At 43.4% G+C, this 20,153-nt stretch overlaps 1 protein-coding gene across 9 annotated transcripts in view; it reads left to right on the top strand.

Moving 5' to 3' along the window:
* Positions 1-20,153, top strand: part of DENND1A (DENN domain containing 1A) — a 489,454-nt gene that overhangs the window by 267,385 nt on the left and 201,916 nt on the right. For all 9 annotated transcript variants that reach the window (XM_057313747.1, XM_044389585.3, XM_044389586.3 and 6 more), the window contains 2 exons: positions 3,158-3,258; positions 19,834-19,879. In XM_057313747.1, the coding sequence (XP_057169730.1) occupies positions 3,158-3,258; positions 19,834-19,879 (147 nt within the window). The remainder of the gene's footprint in view (positions 1-3,157; positions 3,259-19,833; positions 19,880-20,153) is intronic.

Raw genomic sequence — 20,153 nt, 5'->3', positions numbered from 1 at the left:
ATGAGGATGATGATCAAGGACCTTTAAAGTTCGATTTTTATGAGGGATAGGTAATTTTGAAATCTTGACATTTAGCTTCTAGGTCTTCTTGAGGGAAAGGAGACATGAAAAAGAACATTGTCTGAAGATAAGATCTCTGCCACTTTATTGCTTGAAATAGGATTTTGACTCAAACCAATTCAAGCTAAAAAGAGGGAAGTAATCAAGTTCTATCTCAACCAGGAATATTCTATTGAATGACTTTCCCAAAGAGAATTACAAATGAATTCATGTGATGAGAACGTCTTATATTTGTACAGCACCTTAGAGATTTTAAAGTGCTTTTACTTATTTATTTGATGTGTTGTAGAGTTGTAGAGTAAGCATATTATTAAAAGAATGAATGAATGAATGAATCCATTGACACGATTTCCCGAGAGTGGCATATTTGTGTGTCTAAGCTTGCCATTTCTGTTTTGGAATTTGAGTCATATACCCCACTCTGTGAGACTCAGGAAAATGTTGGTCCAATAGTTAAAAGCCAGGCCACTAACTGTCTTTATATTGTGAATATATTTTAAGTAGGAATTGTTTTCTATTTATGGAGGAAACATTGCCTTGACTTGCACTTACATAGACGCTGTGCCACTGAGAACATGGAAAGGAAGAGAGGCAGGGTCTTTCTGTACTTCCCACTGAGAGGACAAACGTGCAGACAGGTATAGTCCCATTAATAATGGGGGCTTATGGCCAGAAGAGCCATGCGAGGAAAGTAGTGCTTTCACAGAGACCCAGAGGAGGAGGTGTTTGTGAGGGGCACAGTTCCGGGAAAGCAGTACATAGCTACTCCTAAGTCTGAAATGATTTATTCAAAGGAGAAACTTGGAGAAGGCAGTCGAGACTGTGGCTGGAGAAGCTGCTCTACAGGTAGACCGGAAGCTGGTGGAGACACGCCTGCCCCAGACGTGCCCCCAAAGCCTTCTGAGGAGGATGTGACATGACTGGACCTGCACTTTAGTCTGAGTCCTTTGGCAGCTGGTTAAAGGATGGGCAGGAGGAACTGGGGCCCAAAGCCAGGGTAACCCTCCAGCCTGACTTCAGGGTGCAGTTGGAGTGAAGTTTGTTCATTTTCTCCTCGTTCAACACCAGCAAAGATTTTTTCATGTCTTCTAACCCTGAAGAGATGAGTCATGTAAAATATGACAGCCTTCTTTATATGGACTCCTACTGAAATGGGTTGAGAAGGGATGGGTTAAACCTACAGGCCTTGGCAGAGTAGCTGGGAACAACTCTTGTGAGCTTGCTGGATCAGCTCCTGTTCATGACATGTACCTGATTTAAAGAACAGGGTCTGGAGGGAGCAGGAGGGGGAAGAAAGTAGCAGCGGTGGATTTAATACACAGCCCTCACAACTGGGAAACATCAGCAGAATATCCAATTTAAAGCTGTTCATGTTACACTAACCTCTGGGATTCTTTTAACTGGGCCTTGGCACGTCACTCTTTCGCCACGTAAATGTCCTTCTGTCAGCAAAGGCCAGTTAACAGCTTCCAAAAGAAGCAAAGTCCTCATGGGAACAGGCTTCCCAGAAACCAAAGAAACATTAAAGAAAAAAGGCAGAAAGAAACATGTGTTGTTGGCTTTTGTCACTTCATAGCCATATCTCCAAAGGTGTTGGGTTTTTTCCCTTCTTTCACTATATTGAATTTTGTAGCAATTTTATTCCATTATATCTCTGTCCCTAATTTTTTAATTATATCAAATCCTGATATGGTGTGTCTAGCTCTTAAGAAAAAGAAGGAATATGAAATAGCGGCAGGTCAAAAGAAGAGGGAGAGGAAGGATTAGTCAATAAACAGTGCTGGGGCAATTGATTAACTATGTGGAAAAAATAAATTCTCACCTCTGTCCTTAAACCTAGATTAATTCCAGATGGATTAAAGAGTTAAATGCTGGGGAAGAATTTGGGAGGACTTTCGTAGTACAACAGCAGTAGAAACCATCATGAAGGAAAAAATTTGTCTGTGAAATTATTTAAACCTTCTCCCCCACCCCCGCCAAATTCAAAGTAAATTATAGAAGGATAAATTATTTTCAGAAACATTATAAGGCATTAGTATCCTTTGTATATCCAGTGTTCACTTATAAATCACTTTTAAAAAATACTAATACTTATTAGTGACTAAGAATATGAACAGACCTTTTTTTTTTTTTATGTATTCGACAGAGATAGAGACAGCCAGCGAGAGAGGGAACACAAGCAGGGGGAGTGGGAGAGGAAGAAGCAGGCTCATAGCGGAAGAGCCTGATGTGGGGCTCGATCCCATAACGCCAGGATCACGCCCTGAGCCGAAGGCAGACGCTTAACCACTGTGCCACCCAGGCACCCCATGAACAGACCTTTTACCTATGAAATATAACCAAGAAATATGACAAGACATTAAGCCTTAGATATGATCAGAGGAATAAAAATAAAATCCAGATAGATACACTTTCAAAGCTGCTAACTTGACTACCTTTCTTAGCACTGGTGAGGTATGGAGAGGACATTCTAATACATGGCTTGCAGGAGTGTAAAGAGCCTCCATCCTTTATTTATTATATTAATACATTTATTATATTTAAACTATAGTTAGTGTCTCTGAATCTTACATCTAGGAACCATGTGAAAAAATTATTGACATGATCTGATTATATAACGTAATGGCAGGAAAGTGGTTATAGTGTGGGAAATTCATTGAGTGTCATTAAAAGATATGTTTTCTAGGAATATTTAAGGATGTGAGAAAATGCAAGCAAATAAACATAAACTTTAAAAGAAGGCAACTGAGCACTGTGTTTACAGGAACCCTAATTTTATTAGAATGGGGAGTAAAAGTGCTTTGTTTGTAATACCCCAAGTTATTTGCAGATGGTGAAAGACTTTTATTTTCTTTTGCCCCTTTTTCCATTTTCTAAAATTGTTACTGTCGTTATGCGTTAGCTTCATAATCAGGGTGGGGAGGAAGATATCTTATGAAAAGCAAGCTCTCACTACATTTGAATTCAAGTGGTTGAGTTAACTTACAATTTTAAGTATGTCGAGCAGTAGGCATTGAATTGCATCGCTCACCTCCAGCGACAGCGTCTCCTCACGCGGATTTCTTAGCTCTGAGGCTCTGATGTGCTTGTGTTGCAGCTGACTGCCTGCATCCACGGGTCCGCCGCCATGCTGTACCCCATGTTCTGGCAGCACGTGTACATCCCCGTCCTGCCTCCGCATCTCCTGGACTACTGCTGGTAAGGCCGCTGCTCACCCCGTCCCCTGCTTTTCCTCCTCCAGCACCTGACCGGGATGTTAGGGCTGTCACTTGTAATGCCGCTGGTGACTAAACTAAAACTACGAACTTCAAAACGATGTGAATTTTAGACCAGGTGATAGCTTGGCCCTTTTGTTTCCAAACAGCTTTCAGCTGTGCCGTGGCGTTCTTCCGAGTTCAAGGCAGTGGGTCTTTCCCCATTTCTCATTTGGAGAGACCAAAGCACCAAGTAGTGGTGTGATATTTTTTTTTTCTTTTTCCCCCAAGATGGATTGGAGACTGGTGAGAGGAACAGTTGGGGTCCCCAGGGTCTTCAAGTTTCAGCCATACCCTGGCACGTTCTGTGGGACTCATTTGCAGCTGTGGTTTGGGTGCACAAGCCAGACTTCAAAACCCTCTGCAGTTTTTTGATGGGAGTTTGACTGTTCAGGGAAATGTGTTTTAGTGGAAGGAAGGGAGGCTTTAGAGTCAGTCAGCTCTACCATCTTGGGCAAGTCACTTGGCTTAAGACTTTGTTTCCTCATCTGTAAAATGAAGTTATTCCATATGTAATATATAAAGATAAATGATCCAGCAGATGAAGGGACACAATGTAGAAAAGCTGGCTAATGGTGGGGGCTCAGTAAACGTTTCCGCAGATATATTGTCACTGTCTGCCCTCGACAGATTACCGAGAAAGACTGTGTAACAGATTTGGATCTCTTTTCCTTCTGAATAATTTCTTTCTCCAGCATAATGTGATTAAAGACATTGTCTCCTGGGGCGCCTGGGTGGCACAGCGGTTAAGCGTCTGCCTTCAGCTCAGGGCGTGATCCCGGCGGTATGGGATCGAGCCCCACATCAGGCTCCTCCACTATGAGCCTGCTTCTTCCTCTCCCACTCCCCCTGCTTGTGTTCCCTCTCTCGCTGGCTGTCTCTATCTCTGTCAAATAAATAAATAAAATCTTTTAAATAAATAAATAAAGACATTGTCTCCAGACAGCTCAAGTCAGCAGACGTTGATAAGGGAGCACTGTATGTATGTAGGAAAAGGTACTGCCTGCCAGAAATTAAGAGCTTCAGGAGAAAGTGACCCATTGAGGGGTCACAGCCCCATCACTTAAAAACAGATGATTTTAGGACATATACCATCAGGTCAGTCATAATTTTTGCTGGGTTCTTCCAGCCCATTTTGCAGTCCTGTCACTGAAAGGGTTCACTGAAGTAGCCAGATTGTCCTGGGAGTATTCTACAGGACTTCTAATTTGAATGTGTTGGGCTCACTCTCATCCCAAGAAGCCATGTGTACAACCAAGATGTAGCACAGGGCCATCAGTGGCCCTCTCCAGTGCATAGCACTAGGTGAATCGGCTCATTTCTCTCTCAGTTATATATCTTTCTTATCAAGGTAGCTGTTTTTATCTGTGCCTTTCTCCCACTTCTTATGAAATTAAGGGACTGTTTCTCTGCTTAGACTTGTTGCTTCCTTTTGAGGTCCTAAACCAACTGTCTTGGTTTTTTCCATACTGCCATGTGTCTCAAAGGAGAGGACCATGTTTGCTATCCAGTAGTGTTTGTTGTTTGAATGAAAGACTGGGGGGCTGGGCGGAAGAGGACACTGACATTCAGACAGGAAGAAAGATATAGGGGAATGAGAGGGGGAAAGAGGACAAAGGTGGAGTAGGATAGTGAGAGGAATAGATGGAAAATGTAGAAAGGGGGCATAATGTTCCTAAGATAGACTCACACAGTCCCCTTAGCACATGGAAGCCTTCTGCCACCCCCCGCCCCAATGTAGAAGACTCTCATAGGCACCTACCGCCACCCAGACACGTGGCCCCCATACTCACACACACATACACACACACACACACACACACACACACACACACTGACACAGGTCCCTTCCCTGCACACATGTCTCTGATCCCCCCACAGAGATCACCCCAGACATGTGCTGTAAGAGGAAAGAGTTCTCCCTGGAGGAGACTCACCTATGTGTCTTGATGCTGAGCTTCAGATGGCAGCACAAATGGGCTTCTGTGTGCAGGTATTGGTAGGACCTGGCAGAGGCATTGTATTTCCTCTGCCTCCCAAATAGTACAACTTTATTTTACTATTATTTCGAAAGCTTTGGTTGCTAAATTGCTAAAAAGCCGGCTTAGAACTAGCAGCTTACATTCCTAGAACTGTGCAGAGAAAAAGTCTTTGTCAGTTACAGTGGTAACAGTAGCTGCCAGTGTTGAACATCTCCTATGCCCCAGTCTGTGATCTCACTTAATTCTTCTAGCAACCCTGCGAGGCGGGTATTATTAGCTCCATTTCACAGCTTGGGAAACCAAGGCCCCAAGAGGTTTAGTAACTTGTTCCAGTATAGATGCCATGTACTGTATGATTCCGTTTTTACAAAAACAAACATTTCATGTGTCTATGAAACACAAAAATGTGTGTGAAGATGTGTGTATACATATGTAGATGTATCTGTATGTATATATGTAGACACACACACAGGCAGAGATCTAAGAGGAAACACACCACGGTGTCAGCAGGGATTTGTGATGGGGAGGAGGGAGAGGAACTCGGTGTGATTTTTGTTTTGTGTTGTGTTATTCTGTTTCTACAATGAAAAGGTATGGTTTCTATACTTGGAAAGTTTCACTTTAAAAAAAAATCAGTATTTCTTCTAGCCAGTTGTTCTTTGCAGCCCTCCTTTCTTGTTTGCTTAAAGGATTTATTGGCTGTGTTGCTCTTTCCTGTGGAAGGTGATCCGAGATCCTCTTTCTAACTTCCTTTCTAATGCCAGCCCTCTTGTGAACTGTGTCACCAGCTTGGCTGAGAGTGATGATGCTGGCGGGTAGACTTAGAAGGGAAGACTTGACAATGAAGGCTACTAAGCCCTTGTCAACCCCAACTTCCACTCCAAAAAAATCAGAGCTAAGACTTGTATTTTTCAGAGCCTGAGTGGGTTTTGTGATTAGGCTCCGTCTTGGAGGTTCCTGTGTATATGATAGCAGTCCCTCTCCTGGTCTCTTGTTTTCACGAAAGAACTTTTTTGACATTTGACCAAAGGATGATTACAGGCCAGCAGGGATTGGTATCTGTTTATTAACTACAAGATATTAAGAATGTGGTAATAAAAGGCCCCAAGAGAAAAAACAGATCTTCCATTCAAGGCTTGATTTGATCACCTTTAGCCTGCTACCAACTGCTTTGGTCAGAAACTACAAATGTCATGAAATTTGAGTCAATGCTAATAACTTTATTCTATTGTGCTCGGTGACTTTCACCACTGTTGAGTTTAATCCTTGGTGGTAAGAGCCAGCAGGGATAACTAGCATTTTAAGTAAAGTGCTAGGAGCTTGAAACATGTAAATTTGAAGGAGGTTTGTTCCTCTGCAGATGATTTAAATGTTAAGTACGTCCCCATGCAGGGGATACACGAAATGGAATCTGAAAACTATTATCTCCTGTAGAAATGAACTCTCAATTTACTCACTGCACAGGAAGGGCAGATTCTAGTCATTTTCACTGCCAGCAGGTGCCCTTTCTATGCATAATAGACTTCGAAAGTGTAATTAACACATGAGGACCACTGCTGCCAGTTTTTCTTCAGGTACATGCTGCTAGGGGTTTTCAGGACAACAGTGTAGGCTGTGAGAGCTTTTTACATTGCACTTGAAGATGAGGTGTTCATTGACTTCTGGACAAAGACATGTTAAATGGGGCTGAGTCCAGATCCTGCTGTTGGTATCACAAGTCATGGTCCTTGGGCCCAGAGACGCCAAGAGCTATAATGCAGCCTTGGGTAGAACAGAGGCCAGTAGAGCAAAGCTCTGGGATGCGGTGAATAAATGGAAAGTATGATGCCGAAAACCCCACAATTATGTGGAAGACCCTAATTGCACATTCACAAATACAGCAACCAATTATCTGAGTTAACTTTAATTAGAGGTATAATCACAGATTTTAATTATCTGAATAAATCAGTTTAGTACAAATGGTCTGCCTTAAATATTTCCCAAATTAAAATTTTCAAATCCCTTCCCATTTTTGGAGAGAGTGGTAGAGAAAGTGCCTCGGCTTTGGATTCAGACAGACCTGGATTCAAATCTCAATTTCACCTCTTATTAGCTGTGTCACCATTAAAAATCTATTTTGTCTCTTTGCCTTGCAGTATCTTTTTCTGTAAAGTGGGTTTAATTTACCTACTTTGAAGAGTGGCTTTAGAATTAGAGATACTGGTCATCAGGTAGCACAGAGGGGCCATGTAGGAAATGGTGGTTGCTCTTATCATGGTTATTATAAACATGGGACATGGATTTTGGTTTCCAGAAGGTTTAACTCACATCAAGCATTCTTACTTCTGCTGCTCTGTGAGCTCAGGGGAAAACTTTATAATTCATCTTTTCTTTTTACCCCTCAGATTGTTTTTATTTTGATTTTTTTTTTTTATTTAACTTGAGTTATTGTATGGTTGTTTTCATTTGCAGCTGTGGCATAAGAATGAAAAGAAAAGAAACAAAAGCAGATGGCAGAGAAAACGAAAGGAGTAAGACATTTCCAGCCCTTATGAATATTTAAAAACATGTGTTGCTGGTTCCTTTCTACTTTAGATATGTACCATTTTCTTGACTTTGAAAGTGAAAATGAGAATGTTCCCTACCTTGGCTGACGGCAGCCCTGACCTTGGCCAGTGTTGGGAGGGCCTTCCTATTTCTGGGACAAAGGGATTAACTTGCTGCATTTCCCTTCATTGTAATAATCACCATCTATTGAGTAGTGTGTGTGTCACACTCTTTATAAACATTATTGCAGATCTTCAAATCAAGCCATAAATAATAATTCATAATTAGCTCCATTGTATGGATTAGGAAATCGAAGCTCAGGGAGGTTTAGTGACTTAAACCACTGTCACACAGCTAAGAAATGGTAGAGCCTGCACTTGAAATGTAAGGCCATCGGATATTACAGCTTTCCTTACTAATGTCCTCCAGAGTTTTAGAGAATAAGTTGTACCCATCACCAAGATTTTGTGAAAAAATTTTTCATGTAGGCTTCTTGGTGACTTGCTAATTATAGTCTTATGTTTTTCATTCAGAAAATATTTGTAGAGCACTTACTATGTACCGGGCACTATGATAATTAAATGTTGCTAATAAAAGGTCCCAGCAGAAACCATATGGTATTTCCCATGTAAATTCCTTTTTCTGCCTTACTCTTTCAGAAGTAGTCCTAAATAAGGACTACAAGTCAGCTCCCAAATTGAATTGTATATTTGGGTTATTCTGGACACTTGTTAACATGCCTTTGTGACAAAATATTTTCCAGAGCAGATCAGGGCAAGTTCATGTTGTCCCCATAGGCCAGCCAGATCAAGAGCCGAGTCAGTAGCTAACTCCTGGTGCTCTTGAGGACATGGTTGAACCAAAAATTATATTCTGTGTGAACAATTAAGGTTTGAATTTTGCAGGTGTCTTTGTAAAATGCATTGTATCTCCTGACTCTGGAAACCATTCTTCCACCAGAGTGGACATGCTCAGATTCTGTGTGAGAGATACTAGTTCTAGATTCTTTATCCATGCTACCTGTTGGGTTCTGAATCAGTCCCCACATGCTGCATCATGTATTCCATGGAGAATTTTTAGCAAGCAGGCTGAAATGTGCCTGATCATGTGGTGAAGGGGCATCAGTCTGAACACAGCTATGAAGTGACTTCTGGATGACTGGAGCTGGGTCCAGTCCAATCTGTCTTTTCATCGATGCCATGAGATTTTGCATAGGGAAACAGTTGATGCTAAAATTAGTGAGATTGTTGATATTCTTAGTGACAGAAATAGAAATCAATGAAGTGTGGTGTGGTGGAAACAGAAAAACCTGGCTTTGGTTCTGGCTTCCCCATTTACTAGCTTTGAGGTCAATGAACCTCTCTGAGCCTCCTTTCTCTTCTGTCAGACATGAATAGTAATTACTACTGACACAAAACAGGTGTTCCATAAATAGTAGGTGCTATTTTTATAATTAATAACTACATATATATGTGTTTATAGTCTGTTAATGCAAATATATATAAATGACCCAGCAAAATCCAGTTGAAATACACAACACCCAGGTAAAATGGAAGTAGATTAGGTAGACGGGTGTGGCTAAAATTCTCCTGTATATACTGAAGTCTGGGCTATGTAGGTGTTGTTAAAGATTGGATTCCAAGTGAGCAAAAGCTGTCATTTCCATTTTGTAGCAAGTATTTATGAGTGCCTCCTATATCCCTGGCATTGGGCACAGGAAGGTAGGAGCTTATTTATAGATGGTTCTGGAACTGATAAAACACTCCTTCACAAGAGAATTCAGGTGTCCAAGCGAGAGTAGGAGGACAGTTTTTTTTCAGCTAAGAAGCAGCAAGGGACCAGGTCCAATGCTCGGGGTGGAACCACAGCGACAGGAGCTCCTTTGGGAGCAGTAGGAGAGGATAAGGACCAGGATTTCAGTTTCCAACAGAAAAAAGAGGGAAGTTGGGTCTGCAGTGGGCCTGATAGGCAGGAAGTGTATGATGTATGTTGGTTGAACAAAGGGAAATTCTAGATTTCCAGGTAAATCCCTCAATAAGATTTGGCTAAACATGACCCCGAGGTTTAAACAAAGAAGCTGAGTAGTAGACGAGTTAAGTTTCGGGTCCAAATCCTGGCTCTGGTCTCACTGAATACATGTCTTTGGGTGAATCACATCACCTCTCCCAGCCTCCCGTTTCCTCATCCAGAAGAGTGTAGCTAAAAATATGTTTTCCATGAAAAGCCTGGCAATCTAAAAACTTGTTTGGTGTTGACAGTCACTACATTTAAATGCCCTCCATTTCCTTCAGCAGCACCCAAGACTGAGAATGCCAAGAGCCTTTGAAGGAAGTTTTGGACAATTTATGACTAAACTGTCTTCCTGGTGGAAAAATGGCAGAGAGAAGAGACTGGGAGCTCTTTGCATTATCTGTGCTGTAGAGTCTATAGGAATCTATATTGATACTGTACATTCTATAGGTTCCAGTTTTCCATTTTTTTTTATTCAAATGTAATTCATATATTGCAACACTTAACGACCTTTTTAAAAGTGTACAATTCTGTGGGTTTTTTGTATATTCACCAGGTTGTGCAACCATCACCACTAATTCCAGATCCATTAGATTTTTAATACAATCTTTATTGTTAGTAAGGTAATTCATCCTTATTTAAAAATAGACATTTTTTAACCTTCCAAAAGCATATATAGCAGAAAGCAAATGTTCTGTGAAAATGAGTAGCCCGTGTAGGTGGTTGGTCCCTCCAAGGTGCCCCTGATGGCACAGATGCTAGGTGTGCAGTGAGACAGCTGTCGTCCAGCCTCAGCATCGCATGCCCACAGTGGTGCAGAGACTTGCAGGGTTAGAGAAGACACAGTGCCCCTCTGCCACGGGAATGGCCCTTCCCCGGTTGGGAATGGTGGTTGTCGGCTCACCGACCCGCCCTTTGGGGGCTCTCCTGGTGGCAGCTTACCCACCCTGTGGGCCCACCACCTCCTCTCCTGCTGCATCTACATCTGAGCATCGGAACCTGCCCTGCCGGTCCCTCCTTGCCAGGCCCAGTCCTGCTGTCTGACGGAGCAAGGGGCAGCGCAGCTCGCCTCCCTTGTCTCGTCTCTGACCAGCCTGCGTGGGGTATAGCTGGCCCTGACCTCTGCTTACACAACCAAGCCTTGGCCTGGCTTTCCATTTCTTGAGATACATTCAGTATGTAATTCCTCATTCCTCCCTGACCTGGAGCCTGTTGGACCCAATACTTAGAAAACCGTGGAATTTCTCCAGCACAGTATGGTGGTCTCTATGGCAAAAACATTCTAGATGCGCTCCTCGTCACCCATAGAGCAGGAGCCACAGACCATGTATTGCCATCATGCAGTTGACGGGCCTCGCCGCATGGTAGGACTTTTGGGGTAAGCATCCCTGCCTCTCAGTTGTTGGGCCAAGGGAGAGTTCATGAAGCCACCAGCACAGCGCTAGGCTCAGAGCGATCTCGCAACAAAATGGGTTTGTTCTTACCCTTAAACATTTGAAAGACTGAGAGGCTAGGCTAAGAAGTAATTAGATGCTCTGCACTTGGCATGTGACATATCTTAGTCCTAGAAAAACACAAGAACTCCTTCCCTCTTTTGACATTTTTACATTTGCAGGGGTTTACTTTCTTTTGATTTATCCATAAATCTCTTTTTTTTTTCTCTCTCTCCCTCTCCTCATTTCTTTTACCCCTTATTCATTCCTGCATTTCTGTGAGAGTCTCCTGGGCGGCTTGTGGCTCACAACTCGAGACTTCCCTTTGCAGCTGGCTTTGGCCGTTATGGTTCTCATTGAACTCTCTGGGGCAATAGAGAGCCCTGTCTCCTGACCTTTTCTCTGTGATTAACTTCTCCTGCTACAGTGGTCTTAGCCACGGAGCCCTTCCTGATGTTTTCCAAGTATGTCTCCTTCCGGTAGACTGAGGAGGCACAAAAGGGCGGACCACTTAAGGCTTTGATGTTGACCTTTCCAGGTTTTCATCCAGGCCTTATCTTTGTAGCTCATGTGTTCATTTAGGTTGGGTTTGGGGGCTTGGGGCTCTGGAAGGCATCTCCCCCCAAGATCCAGGGTTACCCCAGGAAGCCACAGGGCCCACACTGAGAAGGGCACTGTCCCCTGTCCCCCCCCTCCCCCTTCACACTTCAGCTGTAGTGATAGACATGCGTTGCATTAGCAAACCATCTCCAGTGCCCGACCCCGTGTACTTCCCACTGGCCCACAGTTGCGAGCTCTGTATGCTGGCTCTCGACGGCACACATGGAAGCTGGGCGATCTATGCCTCCTCCCCCAACTAGAATTGCTCTTGTCCTCTTATGGGTCCTCATCCCAGGCTATTGCTCATAAATCAGGGAGGGCTGGGTAGAAACCAGGCGCAAAGTTAAATACCTTTTCCCCTAAGAAAATTGTAAGTAACTCACGGCATTTGTACCCCTTCTGCTTTTCAAGCCGTATTTTCTGCCTCTCACCAGCTGTGACCTTTGTCGAGTCACTTAACCTGTTTGAGCCATAGATGCCTCTGTAAATTATGGAGCTCGGCCTTTCAAGACTGCTGCCACGATGGAATGAGGTCACCTCAGGTCCGCCCCACAGCACCTTGTATGTTTCCTTTGCTTCTGTTCACACACATACACTAAGACGCTTATTTCGCGTCTGCTGTTAGCTGTAAGCTCCGAACAGGCAGGGACCGGAATTGTTTTCTCTGTCCTGTATCCCCAGCCCAACGTGTTGCCTGACACACAGTCATATTTGCTGGTTGCCCCACCAGCATATGGAAGACACGGAGCACATAATAAATATACCGTAAGATGTTCGTTTTCTCATTCCCCTCCCCAGTTGCCTTTTTCAAATTCAGGCTCCTGAATAGTTTATTTCTCTATGGACACCATGAAGCCTGTTATAATCCTGTTTCCCTCTTTGGGTGTTGGCAGCTGGAGCGCTCAGAGCCAAATTTGTGGCCCTCCCAGAAGGTGTGCAAAAAAACCTCACAGCACACAACCGGGGCACCAGTTCACCCCGGCTTGCGTTTTTTTCCCTTTGCCCCTATTTCTTTTCCTGCTTTTATTGCTGTATTAAATTGCTTTAAATCTTATTTAGAACAAAAAAATACCAATTCATTTAAGCTAGTAAGGCAAACAGTTTTCTATGAAGTATCAACTTGCTGTTTTCTTTTTCAGTTACAGTTGTCAAATAACTGTTTTTTTTTTTTTTCTTAAGTTAACATAATGGTTAAGAGAATATTAAGCAAGAGTAGTATAAGAGACTTTGAAGTAGAAGGATTTGAGCTCGAATCACCGTTAACTGTGACCATGGGCAGGTTTCTGGGAATCCTTTTTTTAATCTATAAAATGGATGGTATAAATAGGATTATTTGGGGATTAAATGAGATAAGGTGGCTAAAGCCTGCTGCACGGCCCTTGGTGTCTGGTGCACACTCTGTGTAGCAGCTCCGCTGTCGCTGTTCTTCCGTGCTAGGCACGTGGTAGACTCTGCAAACAGGAAACCGTTCAGTTCTCCTGTGACTGACAATCTAGAATAACCGTGCAAATGAACATGTGCTTTATGCCAAATGGGCAACCCACACAAAAGCCTCTAAAAAGGGAAGTGTTCACAACCACTGGGGTTCCGTGAGAAGTGGTGCTCGGATGGGCAACAGAGATTCAATAGGACTTGAAGGAGGAGGGGTTGGGGCCCAGGGACACTGTCTGAGGAAGGGCTCAGAGACAAATTTAGGACAAGAGGATTCCTATGGCGAGGGGAGGCGGGGAGCTGGGTGCTTGGACATGATGTGACGGGGCCTGTGACTTGGCACAGCTGCTGGCCGGCCCTCAGAAAGCAGATTAGGGACGACCTCATCTCCTTTCCCTCCTCCTTCCGCCAGCTGGGCTTCTGGGAAACAGTCTGCTCGTTTTGGCTCAGCAGAATGGACTTGGGTTCTAGTCTGTTCTGCCATTGACGAGTTGTATGACCTGCATGACCTTCATTTCTTCATCTGTACAGTGCTGGTAGCAATAGTGCCTACCTCATGCTGTTGTCGTGAGGGTCCACTGAGAAAATGCCTGTTGAGCCCTTAGCCCAGGGCTGTCCCTTGTCCGGTGTGCAGTAGACAGTGGCTGCTGGGACCGACTCCCTGTGCACAGCAGCCAGGATATTGGCCTGTACGCCACCCATCTGGTCACCCTCGGTGAGACCAGAACCATGATTATGAGTGCTTTCTGACAAGATGTGCTGTGAGGTCTTTGTTGGTGCTCTTTCTCCCACCTCCTGTCCTTTAACCTCTACCCATGCCAAGCCTCCTTATTTCAGAGCAGAATCTGAAAGTGTAGGACAAGCTGTGTTTATACTTTTGTTTCTTTTCCCAAAAAAAGAAAGAAAAGCTCAAATGAAGAAGACTTCTTTCAGAGTTTCCTTTCCTTTAAAAGTAGTGAACTGAGGAAACTTAGGGGCTCCCCTTTGCCAGTCGGGATATGTGATTAAGGAGGTGTGTGCCTCTGAGAGGTGGAGTGGGTCCTGCAATGTGTGAACTGTAATGCTGACTGTGCATTTTTATGGGGGAAAGAAAAGCAACACAGTGGACCTTCCAAGTCCCTGGGCAGCTCTTAGCTAATTCCTTTCTGGGGTCAAAGAGGTGTTGCTCACCTGGGGGTGGGGGCCCTCCCACCTCTCCGCAGGTCCTCCCCCGCTCCTCCCCCTTTGTCCTGGGAAGCTGTGTTTTATGTATTTGAGCAGCCTGTGTTCTTTTATTTCACCTGACTCTTTTCCAATTAGTAGCCACTCACCTCAGGGGAACATAATTAAGAGGGCTCTAGTTGTCTGGGGAAAGGAATTAAACAAATTGTGAATGTGCAGTAATAATGAACGGGGCTGCAAGACCATTAATAAGTCTGCGGGAGCCACATTCATGAGGGGAATGAGCTCGTGTGTAGAACTTACCTGTAAGAAAGTTCTCTACGTCGCGGGCCTGAGTTCGTAGGAGGAGTGGGTGAGTAGCCCCCTTGGTGTACCAGCATGTCTTTTGGCTTAAGTACCGAGCGTGTGCCATGGGCACAGCCTTCTGACAGCCCTGGGTTTGAATTACAGCGTCCCTATTTACTAGCTGTGTGACCTTGGGCAAGTTACTTCACCTTTCTGAGCCTGTTTCCTAGTCTGAAAATGTGGATAATAGCCCTACCTTGCAGAGTTGTCTTGAGAATTATGTGTAAATAACGTATAAAAGCAGCTGGGTTATAGTAGCTCGATAAATATTATAATGCTTCTTTCCCCTTAATAGGATTCAAATTAAACATACCTTTCAGGTAAAGGTCATTATGTTGTCACTACCTTGACAACAGCAACAGACCCTCTTTCCTTCACAGGGAGGAAGGAAGGAAGAACAGTTTTTACTCTTCCAGAATATAACTGATGAAGTCAGATAGTGCAATAATTCCCCGAGAACAAGGGCCTAATAGGGATATGCTCTATTCTGCTCCTCAGAGATGCACAGTGGCATCCCATAGTTGCTGTCGGCCACAGGGCAGTTGTGACACAGTTGTCGTGGCCCGCCTATATATGAACTTGGTCATAGCTGTTAATATGACCACCGCTTTAATTATGTGCACTATTGGTGCCACACGTGTTGTGTCCAATTGCCATTTAAAATGTCTCCAAAAGCTCACTGGGAATCAGCATTGAAATGTAAAGTCACTGTGAATGCTGAAAGGCCCCCAGAGCAGAGAAGCATGGTGTTCGTTTGCTATTAGTTAAACAGATATTTGCGTTGCTGTGTACTTGAGAAGCAACAAACAGGTTCTTTGGGGGACCTAATAAAGGACAGTAGCGTCTAGAGGAAGTTGGATTATGTCTTGTTACTGAGATACCCTTGGAAAAATACGCACATTGATGACTGAATCACAAAATGATGCAGAGTGGTCGAACTCCGAATGTTGAAGGAGTGTTTTAGGAATAGTTTAAACAAACGTATTTTGCTGTATTTTCCTTTTAAGGTATGCTCAAGAGTGATAAGTGGTTTTTAAATTTTGTCATTCTAAGTGGTGAGGAAGTAACAAATTACAGTTTACTTGTGGACTTTACATTCTTGGTGGTATATAAAACCAAGAGTAAAGTTGCCTTCCAAAGAAAGTGTTAAGCAACCTACTGAACTCAGCGAGTAGAACAGTGACAAAAGTGTGCTTGGTGTCAGCGGCCCACGTGGCGGACGGTGCATAGCAAGCCCCTCACACTCATAATGGAGTCTCGACTATCCTCACCAGGGCTTTGCCAGGTGTCCTTCCGAACCAGGGCAGGAATAAGAAACCATCCTTTGGGTGCTGAGAGAATGCGTCCAGTGGGACCAGCCATGTCAGGGCCTTGGAGGGAACTCATCTGGACATGGTGAGTTACTGAGCCTACCGTGTGCTGTTCCTGTGACAGGCACTTCGTGGGTTATCTCCAACCCTTGCAACAGTCCTGAAAGATTTCCAGTGGGACAGGTCCTGCCCTTTTAGAAAGCACCTTGCCAAAAAATAACTAAAGATGTAGAAGGGAGGGAGGAAGGGAGGGTGGGAGGGAGGGAGGAAGGAAGAAAGGAAAGGAAAGGAAAGGAAAGGAAAGGAAAGGAAAGGAAAGGAAAGGAAAGGAAAGGAAAGGAAAGAAAAACCCAAAAGAACAACAACCCAGCCCTCTTGATTTAGTAATTCCATGATTGGGAATTCATGCCCATGAAGTTGTTCATTTTCATTATTGCTTGACTTACAGTGAAAAGTTAGAAGCAACTTAATGTCTAACTCTGGAAATAGGGTGCAATAAATTAAGGCACATCCATACCTGCTGGAATATTGCACAGTCTTTAATCACAAAAATTGTAGTCTAATATGAGAGATGCTAATGTGGCCAATGAACAAACAGTAAAATATGTATGCAGTATCTAATTTCAAAGATACAAATATGTTTGTTAACGTGGGCCAATATTGGATGAGAAAAGTGTGAAAATAAAAGTAGCGTTAAGGTGATGTGATCCCCCCTCCTGCAAATTTCTCTTTACAACAAAGAGCCAAAGAAAAGAGGTTTCCAGAGAAAACAAGTCAGTAGCTGCAATAACTATTGAGGTTTACTGAGAATAGAAATTTTCAGAACACACCTAGAATTACCCAGTTACATATTTGCTACATTGAGATGTAAAGGAGACTCTGGGTTTCCTTTTTTCCCCCATTTTCCTCTCCCCACTTGGAATTTGTAATTAGTGTCTTTGCAGAGCAAAAATGCAGTCAATTCAGGGAGGTATTTGAGGCTTTGTAAGCAAATGATGACAGTGTAAAAGGTATTTGTCTAAATTTGCATTTATACAAAACATGGAGCTGCTGTGATTTCAGAGTAAATGTGCTTTCAATATTTTCTAAATACAGAGCTGTTGCAGCCCTAACAATACTTGGCTACGAAATTGCACTTCTGTGATAGGCCATAATTACTCTTTGGGAAATTATTGGGCTTTAAAAAAATGCCTACCTAATGATACCTGAAGGGTGAGGCCCACTTTGTCCCATTTTGCATCTGTAGTCACTTCTGCAAGACTCCTTTTCCTCTCTTTTCAGAGTATCATTGATTTTTATTGCAGGACAAAAGGCATGGCATTAAAACCTACATATTTAAAATTCTAGAAAACATTTCTTTTTCAGGTAAGAGCCTTTAGTTATACAGAGACTTTTGCAGTATTTATTTTCACCTTTTTCTCACAGTTGTTTGAATGGTCTTTTTCTGTACATTAACTCATTTGCTGGAATTTCAGTTCTGAAATTCTAATTAAAACATAGCGCCCTTTGTCATTTGCATGATTAAACGTAGGAGCTGGAAAAGTTGATAAGATTTGGTTAAATATTATGGATTGGAGTTTTTCTCCCTTCGATGTGTTAGGCTGTGCTTCTGGACAAATTAATAAGTGGCCATTTTTCTGGAATTCTGCACTCTTCCTGCTTCCTTTCATTATATTAGGCAAGGTTCCACTAGATGAGACATTTGCAGTCTTAAGACTTCCTGCCAGGGTTCAGACTTTGTATTTTTGACATTGAAGCTGTCGTGTTCCTGAAGCTACTTAATTAGAAACACATTCATTTCAGTGTACACTGGAAAAAGCTTGGACAGAAGAGCCCAGCACACTGGGAAGTTTGCGCATTCGTGTAGCTGGCAGCTAAACTAATGGTTTACAGTTTAAGCAAAAAAAATATCAGAGGGCATTTCCTTGCCCCTAGAAGCGAAGAGAAGCTGAATGTGCACAGCAGATACCTTTTTTAAAAAGGGAGAGAGGAAGAAGAAGAAAGCAAAGACAAGACAACTCCACTTTCACTGCAGTTGTGTGTATAATTCTTTCTTTGGCTATTATCAAATACAAAAGTCTTCTAGAAGAATAGTTCCCAAACTGTGCTGCTAATATTCAAGTGTGTTTTACAGGCTCCCAAGATATATCACTGCTGAGCTCTGTAGTAAGGAGGACATTTTATATTCTGGGGAAGGATTTTTGCTTGAAGAATTTTATTTGTTGAATGGTGATGAGGGAATTGTGCCCTCTCTTATTTTTAAATGTTTGAGCAATTTTAAAATGCACATCTGATGTTTAAAAAACCTTCATTCCCTATCCAGTGCTTTCAGGATAAAGCCTAAACTCCTTAGTATTCAAGTGAAAGCACATCTCTGCGTTCTCCCTTCTTACCTCTCTGGTTTCCCCAACCCTGTTCCCAAGAAAAGCCACCTTTGTAGATCCACTCGCAGTCTCCTGGCTGCCCCAGAGGAAAGGTGCCTGGTCACCTTGATCAGAGCCAGGTATCTCTGCTCTAGGCTCACAAAATACTCTTGCACCTTTCATAGGATGTGTTACATATTGGAGAGACATGGGGAAAAGCTGCCCATTCGATCTCTTCCTCCTGCTTCTTGACCTCTCTGTCCTACCGTCCCCAAGAAACACACTGATGGGAGGTGGGCCCAGGGATTTTAGGTTCAGTGTTATGAAGTCAGCGTGGCCCAGAAGAAGAAACCCCAGAGTCCTCCCAGGTTGGTTGTTTCCTTTGTTTTATGGCATTAGAGAAGGGACTTAAGCTCTTTGGGGCTATTCTCTCCTCTGTAAAATGGGGATAATGCCTGCCTTGTGCCATTGTTGTGTGGATTAGGAAAGATGAATTTGAAGTTCCCCGTATAATGCTTAGCCCATTTATTATTGGTAAGTAGCATCATAAATGATAATTTGTGTAAACACGTTTGCGCGTGCGCGCGCTCTCTCTCTCTCTCTCCCTCCCCCTCCCCTGAAACCAAAGGAAATCAGTCCATAATGCCCAGGTTTTAAGAGCTTTGGAGTTGGGTTCTCTGCTCCTGCTCAGTCACTGACTTAGGGAACCAATTCCTCCCTGTGAATGAAGCAGTTGAAAGGGGCTTTGTGAATTGTGGTGTCATTGGATGGCATGTGTGCGGTTGGCGGGGGAAAGCTTGCTCAAAGTTCCCCGTGTGCTTAGGTCAGTCAGAATGGATGGTTAGATCACATCTCTGGATGGCAGAAGGAAACAGCAAATAAAAAGAAAAATCATTCTTCGCTGAAACACATCATGCCTTCCACTCAACCTTGTTAACTGCTTTTTCTGTTGTAATTGTGGCGATAATAGTTTCCATTTGTGCCGGAAACTATACTGATCACTTGATGTGTGTTCTCTCTCGTTCTGATCACGAGCTGCCAGTTTGATTCCAGTATCCCATTTTAAAGATAAGGCAACTGAGGCTGTGTAGTCACAGAGCTGCTACTGAGGGATTAACGCCAAGGTCGGTGCTCTTCCGTCCACCCAAGCTGCTTCTCATGCTGCCCACATTTTGAAATTCTTCAGAAGTTTCTAGGCTTGGGAACAAAATGTCACATTAGGATTTTTGTTGTGAAAGGAAATGTAACTGTGCATACGTTTATTAAAACAGTTTTTCTCCAAATAGTGAACCATCTGTAATTTTCTGTCGGAAGCAACAGACATTAAAGCAGCTGTGTGTCTCTGTTTCTCTTCACAGTGCTCCCATGCCCTACCTCATAGGAATCCATTTAAGTTTAATGGAGGTAAGTTGGCGCCTTTCCTCCCCAGATCTCTCTACTTGCGGCTTTGTTTTGCTCTGTGGCAGTGGAAAAGACACAGTCTCTGGATTCACAGCTCTGCACATGGGAGCATGTCGAAGCAACACTTCACGCACAGCCCCCTCCCAGGTGCACAGAGCTGAGCATTCAGCGGAGACCCTTTCCACTGGGCTCTGGTTTCCAGTGTTTTTCCACTTTGCTTGGAGATTGTCAATTTTCATGGGTGAGGGAGTGAGGTTCAAAGAGGCAGGAGGAAGGG

This window comes from Ursus arctos, unplaced genomic scaffold (assembly GCF_023065955.2).
Source record: "Ursus arctos isolate Adak ecotype North America unplaced genomic scaffold, UrsArc2.0 scaffold_18, whole genome shotgun sequence".
Lineage (NCBI taxonomy): Eukaryota > Metazoa > Chordata > Mammalia > Carnivora > Ursidae > Ursus > Ursus arctos.
The sequence above is the reverse complement of the archived record's forward strand: the minus strand, read 5'-3'. Positions and strand labels throughout refer to the sequence as shown.